The 16367-nt window shown below is 58.1% G+C and overlaps 6 protein-coding genes across 6 annotated transcripts; 2 read left to right on the forward strand and 4 right to left on the reverse strand.

Moving 5' to 3' along the window:
- Nucleotides 1–3364: 3364 nt before the first annotated feature.
- On the forward strand, nt 3365–5098 carry E0L32_010553 (uncharacterized protein; the record flags this gene model as incomplete). Its single annotated transcript, XM_031133183.1, has 1 exon — nt 3365–5098. One exon carries the CDS (start codon nt 3365–3367, stop codon nt 5096–5098), a length of 1734 nt encoding a protein of 577 aa, XP_030989472.1.
- A 466-nt stretch (nt 5099–5564) lies between these two features.
- Nucleotides 5565–6485, reverse strand: E0L32_010554 (uncharacterized protein; the record flags this gene model as incomplete). Its single annotated transcript, XM_031133185.1, has 3 exons — nt 5565–6007; nt 6100–6274; nt 6375–6485. 3 exons carry the CDS (start codon nt 6483–6485, stop codon nt 5565–5567), a joined length of 729 nt encoding a protein of 242 aa, XP_030989473.1.
- Nucleotides 6486–7082: 597 nt separating this feature from the next.
- On the forward strand, nt 7083–9394 carry E0L32_010555 (uncharacterized protein; the record flags this gene model as incomplete). The annotated part of the gene is made up of 2 exons (XM_031133186.1): nt 7083–9166; nt 9250–9394. 2 exons carry the CDS (start codon nt 7083–7085, stop codon nt 9392–9394), a joined length of 2229 nt encoding a protein of 742 aa, XP_030989474.1.
- Nucleotides 9395–9716: 322 nt separating this feature from the next.
- On the reverse strand, nt 9717–11492 carry E0L32_010556 (uncharacterized protein; the record flags this gene model as incomplete). The annotated part of the gene is made up of 1 exon (XM_031133187.1): nt 9717–11492. One exon carries the CDS (start codon nt 11490–11492, stop codon nt 9717–9719), a length of 1776 nt encoding a protein of 591 aa, XP_030989475.1.
- A 1118-nt stretch (nt 11493–12610) lies between these two features.
- On the reverse strand, nt 12611–13821 carry E0L32_010557 (uncharacterized protein; the record flags this gene model as incomplete). Its single annotated transcript, XM_031133188.1, has 4 exons — nt 12611–13359; nt 13433–13590; nt 13665–13762; nt 13804–13821. The coding sequence occupies 4 exons, from the start codon at nt 13819–13821 to the stop codon at nt 12611–12613; spliced, it is 1023 nt and encodes a 340-aa protein (XP_030989476.1).
- Nucleotides 13822–15580: 1759 nt separating this feature from the next.
- On the reverse strand, nt 15581–16213 carry E0L32_010558 (uncharacterized protein; the record flags this gene model as incomplete). Its single annotated transcript, XM_031133189.1, has 2 exons — nt 15581–16125; nt 16180–16213. 2 exons carry the CDS (start codon nt 16211–16213, stop codon nt 15581–15583), a joined length of 579 nt encoding a protein of 192 aa, XP_030989477.1.
- Nucleotides 16214–16367: the final 154 nt, after the last annotated feature.

Below are 16367 nucleotides of genomic sequence, written 5' to 3' on the forward strand. Positions count from 1 at the left end.
CTGGCATCAAGTGGGCATATTTTTCTTGCTGCTGCTGCTGGGCCGAGTTGGAGATGCCCAGATTTAGCGCCCATTGGCCCAAGACGTCGGGTTTGCGCGCTTTAACGTCAAGCTTACTTGAGGAATTGGGGCTTTCTTCCAGTGGAAAGCCGCCGTTACAGATGCGGAGGTTACAGCGCCAGTCCATGGATGTCACTCCCTAGAGAGGTAACTACCTGCCTCCAAGGACTACGACAGCGGGGAAATCGCTCCGAGTCACTACCTAGGTAGCCCGCCTGAAATGAGCCACAGAGACTTGGCCTGACTCTTTCCTTCCTTGCACTTCGATGCTTCTACTCTGTTTGACTCTGACTCTCAGCAATGTGCAGGAAAAGTCAATTGTTTCTTTTTCATGATCATGCAACTGACAGTGTTATCGAATGGTCTCTCTGGAAACATGGTCCATTCGACATCGTGAAGAGAAAGCCCCTCTGTATCTACTCACCGCACGTTGGTGGAATGCGCATTATCACATGTATCCAGATCCTTCGCCTTATGCAGCCGGCTTGGGGCGATGACGTTGACGGTGCGGCCCAAAGCTTGGAAGCTTGGATTTTCCTTGGTGTGGCTTGACCTAGCACGGCCTTGCACACGGCCTGCAAGACGAGCCGGGTCGTTGACGTCTGTGTCTTTTTTTGCCGGGGGTCCATGCGGATTTGTCCCATGCCCATTGCCATGGTGGCCAACCAGAATTCCCATTGCCGTTGTCGATGGAAGGCGGAGTGACGCCGATCCTCGAGGAAAATCAAGGATCGTAGCTCCAAAAAGCTCGATCCCCTGTCCAATCTGAAACAAGACACTTTGGCTTGCCCCCCCCGCCATCCTCTCGTGGGATCTGCTGTTCTGCTCTGCTGACTGTGACTTCATTCGGTTTTGCCTATCCTGAATGGCTGGTCAAGTCTCATGAGTCAAATGGTCCCTGGCCCCGGGTAGTATTCTGATGTTACATCTCCAATAGCAGCATAGATACAGCAGATGCCTCAAAGAGAACATTCAGACGATTCCCAGCCAAGCCACCCTTGGCGCAAGAGCTCTCCTTACACATCAATTGGGTGGCGAAACACCTTGACTGGTGTGCCTGGCCCAACGCAACAGAAAGCCCCTTCACGAGAATATGATAGACTCCTTGGTCCACGTACAAGTAGTTATGTCGCATGTACCTACCTAGGCTCTAGGTAGGTAGGTACAGCAGCCCTCATAACCGTTTGCTTGCTTTCCGGGCTCTTGGTGCACATGTGGAGCCACTAGACACCTACCCTTTCCCCTCCGCGTCCTGCTGCACCTATGGAGTTCGCGCCTCTCCGTCTACAAGTATGTCGATAGATACCCAACTGAGCAGATCTGTCGTCATCTGGTCTGATATGTGACAACACAGGTCGAGCTCCATCACGAGACCTACAGGATGGCTAACTTGCAGCTTCTAAAGGGGCCCAATGCTCTGTCTTGTTCACCGTCATGGATGAACCTCCCACTCTTTCTTGGTCAGCGGTGGGAGTGATAGATAAGAAAAGGTTCCCCATGTCACGGGTACGCGTCTTTCGCCATCCAGCGGGCTTAGCATGGCAACACAGCATCGAAGACGTGCTACAAAGGCGACACAGCCAAGCCTCCGAGCTCTCTGGCCGGTTGATCCATCCACCTGCCTGCCTGGCCTTGCTTGCATTGATCAACAGAGACCGAGCGACGGAGCAAGAACTGGGATGATTTGCTGTCAGCATATACTGACATGTCAGAATGGACCGCATCTGTTTCAACGAGCTGAGAGGGGCATTGCCCCAGATTGAAACAACGCCGCTGACGAATCGGATACCACCCCAGGCCTCAGCTCCCAAGAGAATGCCCTGAAAGAGCTCCAGGTCCCTGGATTTGTCCACATTGAAAGGCACGCGACGCCTCCTTCTTCCTTGATTTCGATACCCATCTTGATTGCCTGAAAGTGCGTGCGGGGTTCGGGGGGCCCTTTCAAGAACGCTGATCCTGTCGGGAAGCGGGAGCAGCCACCTACCTTTTCGTCCTGCGGGCCTTATCGCCATCAAGAACCGCCCCCGGCATCGAGGCCGTCTTTCTTGGAGTTGGGGCCCATGATTGGTCCGGAGAGCACCCTCCAACAAGGTGTCGAGGCTGGGCCACGTTTTCTGGCTGGATGTCCCGACGCGGTACCAGAAGCGCTAGCCTTGGCCTTGTCAGGAACACGGTGGATACCTGGCCTCTTGCCGGTGGCGTGCGTGGTGTGTTGTCAGTCAGCGTCATCGCTGGCCGCAGCAATTGTTCCATGGCGGAATGGAGGCCTGGGAGGCCTGGAAGCGCGCGCGGACTCCCTCCCTTGGCGGCTCCGGAAAAGTGCGCTGCAGGCAATTAAACTCTGAGGCTAACAAAAACTACCTGTAGGTAGGCAGCAGCTACCTCTACCTCGCATTTAGAGGCACACAAATCATGCTCAAAATATCATGATGCTCGAATATCCTCTCGAGGGTTGAGATGTATGGGGTTGTGAGGGGCCAAATAAGCTACATAGGCTCGGAGAGACGAGCGCAAGAGCCGTGAGAGCATTCGATCCATTTCTGCAAAATAGTCATTGATAAGGCGGGCAACACAACACTCAGCTTGGCGTCGTCACTATCTGTTCACCACATCCCGCGGGCACACCCCCTCTGGACAAGCCTTATTAGGTGCCTCTAGGTGTCTCTAGCTCGCCAAAATGCCCAGCCCGGACCAAATTCGCCCCTCTCCGCCTCTGAGTGGCTCGCCGTGGTGCAATCACAGCCCTGGAGGTGCGGCCTTGACCCGATGTGGGGCCCCTAATGCAGGCAAATGCAGGTCAGTGTAACTCTGTGGGAAACACTCCTTATCAGGCAGTTTCAGCAGTGTTGCGCACCGCAGCAAACTCTCGCAGACTGTTTCGACATCCCCGACCAGCCAGCTCTAATCTTGCTCGTCTCTTCTCTCTCTTGCTCGACAACAAACCTATTTGTGAATCTCCGTGAAGAACATCGGCGGCTTTCTCAACCTCACCAACGCACACCCACACGAGACTGCCACTTGCCACCATCACAGTGACCATGATCGACTAAATCAGTGCCGTCGCAGCTGGTCCCTGCCAACCTCCAAGCAAATCACCCGAGAATCCCGACCAGTAGCACACCTTGAGACCAAAGCTGCTCCCAATAGACCAATCCATCACTGCAAACATCGTATCGATAAATCACGAACCGACTGTCTGATTTTACACCGCATTTTTGGGTGAAAGCCCCCAAATTCCACCTTATCAAAGGGACCAAAAGCGCTTCTCCCAGTGTCGCCAAAATACGAGTCAAGTTCGGCCACGATGGCGACTTTCACTTCCCCGAAATCGTTCAGGATCGCCGAGATGCAAGAAAGCATGGGCCAGCTTCCATTCGTCGTATTCAAGAAGAATCGCCATGAAACACACCCATCGATGAGCCACCTGGTCCTCCTGGTCTTCGAGGCCGTCATGGAGGTCGTCTGCGTCAGCTTGCCGGGCTACATTGTCGCACGACTTGGCCATTTCGATGCCGACAAGCAAAAGTTCCTGGCCAACCTCAACGTGATGCTTTTCACGCCCTGCCTGATCTTCACCAAACTCGCCTCTCAGCTGAACTCGGACAAGCTGCTCGAGCTCGCCATCATCCCGGTCATCTTCGTCATCCAGACCCTGGTGTCGTTGCTCGTTTCGAGGCTCGTGTCCAAGGTGTTTGGCTTCAACAAGCGGGCCTCGAACTTTGTTACGGCCATGGGTGTCTTTGGCAACTCCAACTCTCTCCCCATCTCGCTCGTGCTGTCCTTGTCCCAAACCATATCGGGGTTGCACTGGGACCGGATCCCCGGCGACAACGATGACGAGGTCGGCGCTCGAGGCATCCTGTACCTCTTGGTCTTCCAGCAGCTCGGGCAGCTGGTTCGCTGGAGCTGGGGCTACCACGTCTTGCTTGCGCCCAAGAGCAAGTATCCCGAGTACTGCGAAGAAAACGCCGAAGAGGGTAGATACCGGGACGACCCCGACGAGGAAGACGCCGTGCCCGCGATCACCGGCGTCGATCCTGCCCTTGTTGTGGAGGCTCATGAAGCTCATGAACATAATTCGATCTTTGACGACTCGGACGGCTATGAGCCCGCCGGTCGAACACCGGTTGGATCACACTCGAGAGCTTCGCCCAACGACTCGGAGGATGACGAGGAGGAGATCGTCCACACGCCGACGAAGAAGGGCAAGGGACACATTGCCGGTCCTATCAACGGCGATTATAGGACGCTGTCTGATGGCTCCCTCGATGGAATGTTGTCCTTCCCGCGGATCCGTAACAATGACGACATCGAGATCCCCGAGGGCCTGAAGGGAGTCCAAGTCCGCGTCCGGATCTTGGCTCGCAAGACCAGGCAACGAGTCACGGGATCTGCTACAAAGGCAGGAAGCCGTGTCTACGCCAGCCTCCCCTCCTGGGCCCAGAAGACCCTGATAGTCCTCCACCGGGGCTGGCTCCGCTTCTACGCCTTCCTCTGGGAGTTCATGAACCCGCCGCTGTGGGCGATGCTCATCGCCATCGTGGTGGCGTCGATCCCGGAGCTGCAGAAGCTCTTCTTCAAGGAGGGCTCCTTTGTCAAGAACAGCGTCACCAGCGCCGTCAGCCAGAGCGCCGGCGTCGCCGTGCCGCTGATCCTCGTGGTCCTGGGCGCCAACCTGGCGCGCAACACGCAGAACCACGACAGCCGCGACCCGGAGGAGGCGCAGATCGGCAAGAGGCTGCTGGTGGCGTCGCTGGTGTCGCGCATGCTGCTGCCCACGCTCGTCATGGCGCCGGTCCTGGCGCTCTTCGCCAAGTTTGTGCCCATCAGCATCCTCGACGACCCCATCTTCGTCATCGTGTGCTTCCTGCTGACGGGGGCGCCGAGCGCGCTGCAGCTGGCGCAGATCTGCCAGATCAACGGCGTGTACGAGTCCGTCATGGGCAGGATCCTGTTCCAGAGCTACGTCATCTGGATCCTGCCGTCGACGCTGGTGCTCGTCATGATGGCCCTCGAGGTTGTCGAGTGGGCCAAGTGAGGAATATTCGTCCCATCCCAGAGGACGGGTCATTCTTTCTCTCTTTCACATATTCGGTTAGCGGCATTTGGCGTTTCTGGTCTTCCATACGGCATATGATTTCCTTTTTTTAAGGTGGTACGGTCTGGTCTGGTCTGGTCTGGTCTGGTCTGGTTTGCAACATCAAAGCCAAAAATACACGGAAACAAGGGCAAGACAAAATTGGCAGTCAAAATAATACAACAGGCCTTGGGGTAGTCAAGGTGTAGCAAAATGCAACGCAATTCGACGCATATCAAGCAGCATCTTACCAGATGTACTGAAAACAGAGTTACTGGGCTGCGTGAAGTAGATACCTAGAGGGAGAGCAAACCCGCCCACCTCGATGGACATTGATTCTCTCAATTGCAACAACATTAATGTCGCACAAACGTCACGGATGAGATTACGCTTGGCAGAGTTTTACATTCATATTAGACTTGGCACACTACCTCGCCCCGTTGATCGCCGGCGCCGGGCCGTCCTGCGGGACGATATCCCAGTCCCTGACCTGGCCCTTCCAGTCGCTGATCCTCACGTCCTTGATGTTGACCACCACGACCCTGACCTCCTCGCCCGCGACGAAGCAGCCCTGGCCATCTCCCGTGCTGTTGCTGTCTTGCTGCTGTTGTTGCTGGTGTTGGCTGTGGAAGGCGCCCGGGACGACCTCCTGGTCAAAGGTGTTGTTCTCGAGGTGCTGCTGGCGGTAGTAGGCCTCCTCGTCGGACCCGCGCTCGGCGAGGCGGGCGGAGCCGCCGATGGTGGCGCTGATGGAGGAGACGGCCGAGGTGTTGAGGTTGAGCAGGAGGGAGGCGAGGGAGGAGCGGTGCTCCGGGCCGGGGGAGCCGCCCGAGGGGCGGCGGTGCGAGGTCGGCGGGCGGTGGGAGACCCCTGTTTTTTTTTTGTTTAATAACATGGGATTAGTAAAGAGACATGTTCTTGTTGTCTGGATGGGATTTTGATAACAGGCCAGCCAGGCTTACAGTCGTGCACGAGCAGGGAGACATTGGGGTTCTCGACGAGGTTGTTGGTCTTCTTGCTGGCCGGGTTGGTGGTCATGACGATGACGGGGGCGGGGGAGTAGGGGCTCGAGGGGAGGTAGGTGTAGTTCATGAGGGAGACGTGCGGCTGGTTGTCGGTGCAGGTCGCGAGGTGGAGCTGTTCGTGTGTGTGTGTATGTTGTCAGTTGGGCATATCTTCTCTCTCTCTCTCTCTCTTGATGATCGAGTGAGCGAGTGAGGGGCAGTCCGAGACGTACGAAGCGGGCATTCTCGAGGCATTGCACCACCTCTGGGGGCAGGGTGGATGTGGATCGTTTGTGGGTGTCGCCGGCGGACGCCTCGTGATTCAGTGTTATTTGCTGCTCCATGGCTTGTCGATCTTGTTGTGCTGCTGCTGCTTCTGCTGCGAAGTGGTGGCTGCTGTTGTGTGAGGCGAGGTCAGACAGTGGGCTGAGATTTGCTGCTCTCTCTTGTCTCTCTCATCATCTCATGTTCTGGACCAGAAGCTTGGACCATGTGCGTTCCGGATTAGTCAAGAGCTGGGGGTTCTTTTCTGCTGGGAGCGGGGAAAGTTTGGGGAAAAGACACGCCCCCTGGCAGAAATGACGTCCACGGAGAAGCCGTTATCGTTATCGCCCAGGGTCACAAGGAACAGGCACAGTGGAGGGCGGCCACGGCGGCTTCCAGCGGCCGGGAATGCGGCTACTCACGGCCATCATGGCTGACTTCGGGTTTGGGATTGTGCACACAACAACAACTTCTTTCTATCCCCTTTCTTCCCCAGATTTTCTCTGATTTGAGGAGGGAAATGAATTAGTATCGTCTTTTTCTTCTCCTGAGGATTGGCCTGCTCTAGTTTGCTGGATTTCTCTCTTCTGTTTCATGTCAAGAGGCTGCGCTACTATCACGGTGTGAGTGAGGACACCCCAGGTCGTCATCATCATCAAGCATCACGGGCCACCACCATGCGGTCCATCAAGCGCACACACGCCCGGCTCCCCCTCCGCAATCCCCTCCGTCTCCTCTCCACCACCAGCGGCCTACAATCCTCGTCGCAACCCTCGTCGGCCGCCCCCAATGTCACGCCAATCACCTCCCTCCTGATCGCCAACCGCGGCGAGATCGCCCTGCGCATCCACCGCACCGCCAGCAGGCTTGGCATCCGCACCACGACGCTCTACACCGACGTTGACGCCACCTCGCAGCACGCCACCTGCACGCCCTACAGCCTCGCCCTGGGAGCCCCCTCGGCCTACCTCGACGGCGAGCGCATCATCGCCCTCGCCCGCCAGCACGGCATCCAGGCCCTGCACCCGGGGTACGGCTTCCTGAGCGAGAACGCCGCGTTCGCGCGCCGCTGCGAGGAGGCGGGCATCACCTTTGTCGGCCCGCCCGCCGCCGCCATGGCCGACATGGGCGACAAGGCCCGCAGCAAGGAGATCATGACCGCCGCCGGCGTGCCCTGCGTGCCGGGCTACCACGGCGACCAGCAGGGCGCGGCGCAGCTCGCCGCCCGCGCCAGGGAGATCACGTACCCGGTGCTGCTCAAGAGCGTCAAGGGCGGCGGCGGCAAGGGCATGCGCATCGTGCACGCCGAGGCCGAGTTCGAGGCCCAGCTGCGCAGCGCGCGCGCCGAGGCCCGCGCCTCGTTCGGCGAGGGCGGCGAGGTCATGCTCGTCGAGAAGTACATTGTGCGCCCGCGCCACGTCGAGGTGCAGGTGTTTGCCGACCGGCACGGCGGCTGCGTCGCCCTCGGCGAGCGCGACTGCAGCGTGCAGCGCCGCCACCAGAAGATCCTCGAGGAGTCGCCGGCCCCCCTGCTCGACGACGCGCTGCGCCGCGACCTGTGGGACAAGGCGCGCACGGCGGCCCTGGCCGTCGGCTACGTCGGCGCCGGCACCGTCGAGTTCATCCTCGACCGCGACACGGACCGCTTCTACTTCATGGAGATGAACACGCGCCTGCAGGTCGAGCACCCCGTCAGCGAGATGGTCACGGGGACCGACCTGGTCGAGTGGCAGCTCAAGGTCGCCGCGGGCGAGAGGCTGCCCCTGACGCAGGACGAGATCGAGGCGCGCATCGCCGAGCGCGGCGCCGCCATCGAGGCGCGCATCTACGCCGAGAACCCGGAGAAGGGCTTCATGCCCGACTCGGGCCGGCTCGTGCACCTGGCCACGCCGGCGACGGGCGAGGACGTGCGCATCGACGTCGGCTTCGTGCAGGGCGACACCGTGTCCGAGGCCTACGACGGCATGATCGCCAAGCTCATCGTGCGCGGCAAGGACCGCGAGACGGCGATCCGCAAGCTCGAGCTGGCGCTGCGCGAGTACGAGGTCGTGGGGCTGAGCACCAACATCGAGTTCCTGAAGCGGCTGTGCCGCAGCCGCGCCTTTGTCGAGGGCGACGTCGAGACGGGCTTCATCGACAAGTGGCGCGAGGAGCTGTTCCGGCCGCGCCGCGTCGAGGACGAGGTCTTTGTCCAGGCGGCGCTCGGCCTGCTCCGCAGCAGCAGCAGCAGCCAGGGCCGGCAGGAGAGCCGGCCGCACGGCGAGGGGCTCGGGTTCGGCAGCGCAGCGGCCTACGGGGAGCGCAAGTACGCGTTCAAGGTCGTCGACGGGTACAGCGAGCAGGAGGGCGAGGTCGTCGAGGTGAGCGTCACGCAGGCCGGGCGCAACCTGTTCAACGCGCGCGTGTCGCGCAAGGGCAGCGAGATGCCGGTCGAGTTTGACAGCATCGTCAGCGAGCCGCTTTCTTCTTCATCATCATCGTCATCGTCGACGCCGGGATCGACGTCGAATACCCTGCGGACGTACTTCCCGCTGTCGCGCGTCGAGACGACGCTCGTGGCCGACCCGACCAACGAGCAGAAGCTGTCGGTCTTCCAGCTCGGCACCAAGACGGAGCTGGCGCTGGTGCAGCCCTCGTGGTTCGAGAAGGCGCTCGGCCTCAAGGAGGTCGCCGGGTCGGTGGCGGCGCCCATGCCGTGCAAGATCCTGAGGAACGAGGTCGAGGAGGGGCAGACTGTTGAGAAGGGCGCGCCGTTGGTGGTGTAAGTGACAAGAACTCTTCCCCCTTCTTTGCTTATGTGAGAGCGATTGTGTGTGTGTGCTAATGAATCTTGTCCCTTGTTAGTATCGAGTCGATGAAGATGGAGACTGTCATCAGGTCACCGCAGAACGGGACGATCAAGAAGCTGGCGCATAAGGAGGGCGATATCTGCAAGGCTGGCACGGTCTTGGTGCTGTTTGAGGAGGAAGAGGGATCGTCTGAGTCATGATAGCGAGTGCTTTTTCGTTGATTTTTAAGTAGAGGCGTCCCTGGAGAATAAGAGGGAAAGTGAAAATAAAAAAAGAGTACAATAACCTGCAAATCATAGAAAGCCCTCCACTACTCTGTGAGTGAACTCTGGGCACCGATCTCGCTCATTGATGCACAGCGATCAATCACAGCTCCCGCTGAAATGATTACTGGTCATCCCCTTAAAGGCTGTCTTTTGTTGTTACAATCTCGAGTTGCCCCGAATGGTCATATTGATCACGGTATGCTATCTATGCTTCTCCCTTGTGCTCGCTGATGCTTTTCAAACCCAAAATGCCGGTCTATGCCAATGCCGCCATGCCAGGAGTAACCAGCTCGTCCAAATCCAAGCCCTTGAACCCATCCTCCACAACCCACGACCGCCCCTTCCCGGGCGTGTACAGCGCCTCGCACGCCTTGCCCACGACCAGCAGCCCGGGAGGCCTACTCCCTTCCTGCTCGATCGCCTCGACCACGTGCGCCAGTGTCGTCCGGATCACCTTTTGGTCCGGGCAGCTGGCCCGCTCGATGACGGCGCAGGGCGTGCTCCGCGGCCACAGGCGCCGCTTGTGCTGTTGGCTGCTTCCGTCCGCGGAAGAGTCCTGGCCGTCGGCGGCGGCGGCGGTGGCGGCGACTTCTTGCTCCGTGCGCTCCGTCAGCTCGGCGACGAGGCCCGAGATGCGGTGCAGCGCCATGAGGAAGACGACGGTGCGGGCGTCGCGGTAGCCGGGCGGGGCGGGCGGCTTGCCCTTCTTGCCGGTGCCGGTGCAGATGAGGACCTGGTCCGCCACGTCGCGCTGCGTGGGCGGCACGCCGGCGAAGAGGGGCGCGCTCAGCGCGCTCGTGACCCCGGGCAGGACGGTCGTCGCGGCGCCCAGCCCCGCGGCGCGGAAGCGCTCGACCTCCTCGCCGCCGCGGCCGTACAGGAACGGGTCGCCCTGCTTGAGGCGGACGACGGTGAGCCCGGAGCGGGCGGCGGCGATGGCGGCCTCGTGCAGCTCCTCCTGCGCGGCGTCGGCGTTGCCCGGGAACTTGCGGGCGATGGTGACGGGCGTGCGGCGCGGGACGAGGTCGAGCACGCCCTGGGGCACGAGCTTGTCGGCGAGGACGAGGTCGGCGGCCAGGATGGCGCGGTGGGTCGCGCGGGTCAGGAGGTCCGGGTGGCCGGGCCCGCTGCCGGCGAGGATGATGCGGCCCTTCTTCGTGGATCCGCCGTGGACACTGTTCGGGTTGGGGTTGTGTGCTGGCGACGTCTGGCCGGCGTCGGTGGTGGTAGCCGTGGGCAGGCTGCCGCCGCCCGGGTAGGCGCTCAGCACGGCCTCGGCGTCCGCGTCGGTGATGGCGGCGAGGCGCTTGAGCGGCCAGTACTCGCAGACCTGCGACAGCCAGCGCATGCGCCGGTTCTTGGCGGCGTCGAGGTCGGCCTCGAGCACGAGCCGGTTGAAGGACGCGCTCTGGTCGACGGAATCGTCGAGGTCGTCGGCGACGGCATGCTGTGCCGCGACGTCCTCCTGCCGGATGCGCCGCCGGACGTCGCCGAGGCGGGCGCACGCGGCGCCGAGGTCCTTGGGTAGGGAAGCCGCGACCTCGCGGCGGATGCGGGATGCGAGCTTGCAGCCCCGGCCGTTTGTCGTGACGCCGATCTGGAGGGGTCCGTCGGTGTGCGTAGACAGGAGGGAGAAGGTGCAGAGGTGCGGCGAGTCGACGACGTTGACGGGGATGCGTTTCCTGCGGCACAGGGCAGATATGTGCGCCGGGTCGCAGCTGGTGCCCGAGGTGACGAAGACGGCGTCGACGACGTGGTCGACCTCCTCGCGGCCTAGGGTAGACAGGTCGGCATCCTCGAAGGGCTTCTGGAGCCACTTGACCTCGCCGGCGTCGATGCGCTGCTGCAGGCCATAGTGAAGCTCTGCCGCGGCCGGGGCAATGAGGATCGGGGTCGCGCCGGCGGATATGCTCTGGCCGCAGCGGGCGGCAGCCAGAGGGTTGGAGCCGATGACCAGGTGGATGTGTGACCTGCAGTCGAGGGCTGTGAGGAGAGAGGTGTGGTAGCTGGGAGAGGACTGTGGTTGTGCCATAATGAAGGAAGGCGAGTTAGGGCGTGGATGTGTGTGAGAGACGGCCTCGCCAGCCGTGAGTCTCGTCGGAGAGGAGAGCGCCACTCGAGGGCAAGTCAATTGGTGCTTGTTCTTCTCTCCCGTCTCAAATTAGCTAGAAGGTGTGATCTTTCAAGGGAGGGAAGATATAAGTCTGGAAGACAAGAAAGAAGATGTTCCGTCTCGACTTTCCAGATCCCGAGGCCGGTCCGGGTCGAAGTTTCTGTCTAAGCCGGGTGTCGGTCCCATCGTCCTCTTAGACAATTCTTTGCCTTATCCGTCGAATGGGCGATGCTGAAATTTCCAGGGTCGCTGACGCCATTTTAGTGAGGTTTTTGGTTCGACCAATCATGCCCCAGGCTTTGCCAACTCTTCTGTCGCGATAAGATCTGATAAGCCCCACGAGCAAAGCTGGGGAGATACGCGGAGATGCTTCATCCAGACCTGGCCATCAGAGTCTCCGGAAGTACAGTATTCATCATAAACCCCGCAGAGTTGGGCTCTAGACTTGGGATGGGCGAGTCTCGGGTCTCTAGGCCGATTCCTCATGTATCTTTTTGATACGATATACTCTCTCTATTGCTAATTACACCTACTCAGGTAGCTCTCAACCCTAGTACTGACAACCGTCAACTTGAGCAACTCTGGGCTTCGGAGCGTTTCATACTTGTCAAGTTGACATGAAATCTACAGAAGAGATAAGCATAGAGCTGTGAAGATTGGCTTTGAGCTCGCTTGTCCCCATCCAGATGTGCTTTACAGAAACAGAAGCTACCACTTCTTATTCTGGTTCTCTCTGTTTTCACCATCAACTAATTCGAACTCCTCCGTTCGCGATCATTGGGAGAATGTCTCATCTTTTGCAATGATGAGTTTGGCGCGTGCAGGCAATGGAAAAACTGGCTCACATTAAAATTTGCCATCATTGATTTTGACATTACAGATCACAAGCAGATGGTGGTCCTGGGCTGCTGAAAATCAGTAGTGAGCTCAAGCATGTAATAGCATATAATGAACATTGAATTGCGCTCAACTTCTTCAGGTAATTTCCTCCATCTGAAAGCCCTCCAGCCATTACAACGCCATCTCAAACGCGTTTCTCATTTTTGAATTGGAAGCATATCTCCCGAGCTGCTTGGCCCATTCTCAACTCCCACTCCCTCTCCATCCTTGGGCCGAGGGCTCAGCGGCGTAAAGACAAACATGCTGCTATCAGTCGTGTCCGAGACGAGGTTGTTCTCGTACCGACTCCTCAGGACGGTCGGGATCCGCGACGGCACCCCGTCTCCGCCGTCGAGAACCAGCGGCACCGGCGGCGGGCGCACCGGCCTGGGCTCCGCGGGCTCGTCGATCGGCCCCAGCGCCTTCTCCTCGTCGTGCGACGACGACGAGTTCGTGTTGGACGAGCTGCTCGTGGCCTTGCTGCCGGAGCGCAGGTGCCAGAGCGACCTGCGCGAGGCCGTGCTCCTGCGCGGCTGCTGGTGCTGGTGCTGGTGGTCCTCGGACGCCGTGGTCGCCGAGGCCGAGGACCGCGCCGCGCGGGAGCGCTGCCGCTGCCCGCGGCTGAAGACGGGCTTGAGCGCCGACACGCTGGCGCAGCAGATGGCCACGTTGATCTCGATCATGGACCACACGTTGACGCGCAGGCTGTTCTTGAACGGGTCCTCGGCCTCGGTGTACGTGTAGATGGTGTGCAGCCGGATGATGGACGCGATGGCCGCGAAGGTGCCCGCGCCAAAGATGAAGAAGAGGGCCACCTTCTCGCGGGTCGGCCGCTCGATGCTCCGCAGCGCCTTGATGGGGAGCACCAGGATCCAGATGTCGGTGATGATGTTGAATGCTGATGTGACTGTATGTTGGGGATTTGTCAGCAATGTCTCTAAGAGTCTGGCCTTCTCTTCTTGGAAGGTATGATTACTGACAGTAAAAGAACGCCGTCGTATTGATACATGTGCCCGGCTCCATTCTAGTCAAGTCCCAGAGCTTGTGCAGCGGCCGGCACTGGCCCAAGGTGACAAACAAGCACAGCAGGTAGAATACCGAGTGCACGATGACGGTCACGATGCACAGGAAGCGGAACCTAGGGGTCACGGCTTGTTGAATGTGAGTACAGGTCTCGAGAGCATCGCAGTATGAGGTCACTCGGTGACATACCAAACCGGAGGTAGGTGAACAAGATGGACGCCTTGATACATAATATCGTGGTGTAGTAGATCACCTCGATCGCCAAAGTCGCCTTGCCAAGACTCAGCCTTCGTCACGGTTGTTGTTGCAGAAGGGCTTCTTGACGAACCTTGATAATAGAGATCATGTTATCGGGCGTGAGCATCGTCATGGGAAACCCCATATGGTTATTTCGCCCGACGAACAAGTCTCCCAAGTAGCCGATGTCAAAGATCTAGTGAGGATGCATGCATGAGCTTCACGTTCTTCTTCAACCCCTCCAAACGAGACTTCTGTGAGCATTACCAGAGCGGCCACCATCCAGTAGTCGTCCGGTCCCGGGTTCCGAATGAGGATGAAGCGACTCAGCAATCGTAAGACGACGAAGAACGCTGTCACGCAAGTGTTTCTTGATTAGCAACTGGAGTTGCTTCACCGTTATCATGATTATCACCGTCGAAGAAGCTTACTGGCCAAAGCCACCATGACCACCGACGTCGCAAATAGCCCATCCTGCCGGTGCTGGTCCTGCCAATCTGCATCAAAATCCATCTGTGAACTCGCCATGCGGTCAGTCGATGTTTGAGAACGCTTGTCTGTCCGTGGAAATCTAGATCGTGTCTCAACGAACCAAGTAAAATGGCCGCGAGAGTCAAGGTAGCATTCACAATCGGCGTTTCAGTAGATCATGGTCTGGGGAAACCCTGGGGGCCCGTCACCGATCCATGTTGACAGTGTGGGGATGTCGTCGCCCTTTTGACCAAAGAAAGAGTGAGCACCGAAGCTTGACAAGCCCGCTCACGAACGCCTCCACCGCGACCAATTGTCGATCCTCCAGGAATCAACACCACCCATGATCAACGGGCCTTTTGGAGGACCATTCCCGGGTAGGAGATAGCTCGGAGCCTGAGCCGTGTGCACGGCCGGATTGTCGTCATTTTGGGGGGTGGTCGGGAGGCAAAGGGTATTAGCCGAGCTGCATGAACGGTATGGCATAGAAAGATGTTATTAAAGAAGCAGTTATGATCTGCAAAGCGAGAGGTTCGGGAGAAAAAAAGACCCGACTAGAGCTGTATGGGGCAATACACCATCTCACTGGTTTTGACGAGCAAAAGAGAGTAATGCAGCTATTCAATGAGGCTAGACAGATTCGCCTTCTCACCAAACGAGCATGCCGCTTTTCTCTCTTCATAGCTACCTCAATTGACAGCTTAGCTCCATTGTCCTTATTCATGCGTAGGAGCTGATAGGCATGTACGTAATGCGCGGATGTTTTAGGTTAAGCCACTGCTTGATGCTTGTCCTGGTTCTGCACGAGTCCTGCAGCGCCGAGAGGCGGAGATCGTCTGTGCGTGTCTGTGCGGCCGCGAGAGCTTGGCCATTGCATCGCCCAACGTTTCTACATAAGCTGCCTGCCGGATCTGTCTTGCGGTTCTGTTAGTTCCTCGATGGGAAGATTAGGGGGAAAAACAGGCCACTGGTGCTGACATGCTTCCAACAGTAGTCACCAACACCGCATATGACGCTCTGACATCAAAGCGAGCACTTGCAGGATTCTCATATGAGCAAGATGCAGCTCTTGCGAAGGATTCTGCCCCTTTCTGCAGGACCAGAATCACATAGATGGATTCTAGAAGTTAAATTTGGGCAGTGGATGAGTCCACTTGGCTTCATATCGAATCGAAGGACATGAAAGACGAGGAGCAACATACCATAGATGGCTCGTGTTGGGTCACCTTCGTATAAAACAGAATCAATTGACAATGAAGGGACTTGGATTATAGGCAGCAAATACTTGTACCCTGAGATAACTGTGTCGTTTAATTCAACGTTGGATAATTATACATACAGTAATACACCAAGGAACGCCGAGAACCTGCAAGCCCCTGAGCGCCTATGCAACAAATCTAACCGTGGCTCCGAGTACGGCTGCTAACAGTGTCACCTTGCTGTTTGTTGGATGACCCAGTCGACTTCTCTTTGGATTGTTTCGAACTCTTGGTAGATGTCGACTTGGAAGCAGATGAGTCTTTCTCACTCTTCTGTTTCTTGTGATTGTTCTCGAACTTGCCTCCATTCCTCACCTCCTTACCGTCGGCATTCGTCTTGTGATGACCGTTGGCTTTGGAATCATCAGCCTCTTGGCTCGATGCCTTGCGCTTTCCCGCAGTTTTGTTCTCTGTCTTTTGGTCATCCTTCTGACTCTTCAAGTCGCCGTTCTGTTTCTGCTTCCCTCCACCAGACGACCCGCCAGAGTTTTTCTTGTCGATCTTCAGCTCGGACGCCTTCTTGACGACATCATTTCCAGACCGAGAGATATGGACGGCGGGGTTGTTCGGCTCGGCGTTCTTTTTGATGGTGTTGCCGCGCTTGGACTTGATCGCGACCTCGCCTTGGTGCTTCGTCTCAGCTACGGTGCCACCTGGAGCACCACCTCCCCAGTTCCAGCTGACTGCGCGGGCAAATTAGTATCGATTTACAAACCTTGGAGTAGAGGTGAGCAAACCTTTGTCTCCCTTCTCGGGCTCCTTGCTAGGCATTGCTGGCGTTCGTTACTTGAAGGAAAATCTAGACTCGGCGGAATGGACAGTGCACGCAATCAAGCAGATGACAAGTAGCTTGACATGACAACAGTTTGGTACGGCAGGGGGGTATGGGTATTGTTTGCATAGCTATATATAGAGGTCGACACCG

The sequence above is a fragment of the Thyridium curvatum genome (assembly GCF_004353045.1).
Source record: "Thyridium curvatum strain D216 chromosome Unknown NODE_86_length_176648_cov_78.404728, whole genome shotgun sequence".
Taxonomy (NCBI): Eukaryota; Fungi; Ascomycota; class Sordariomycetes; order Thyridiales; family Thyridiaceae; genus Thyridium; species Thyridium curvatum.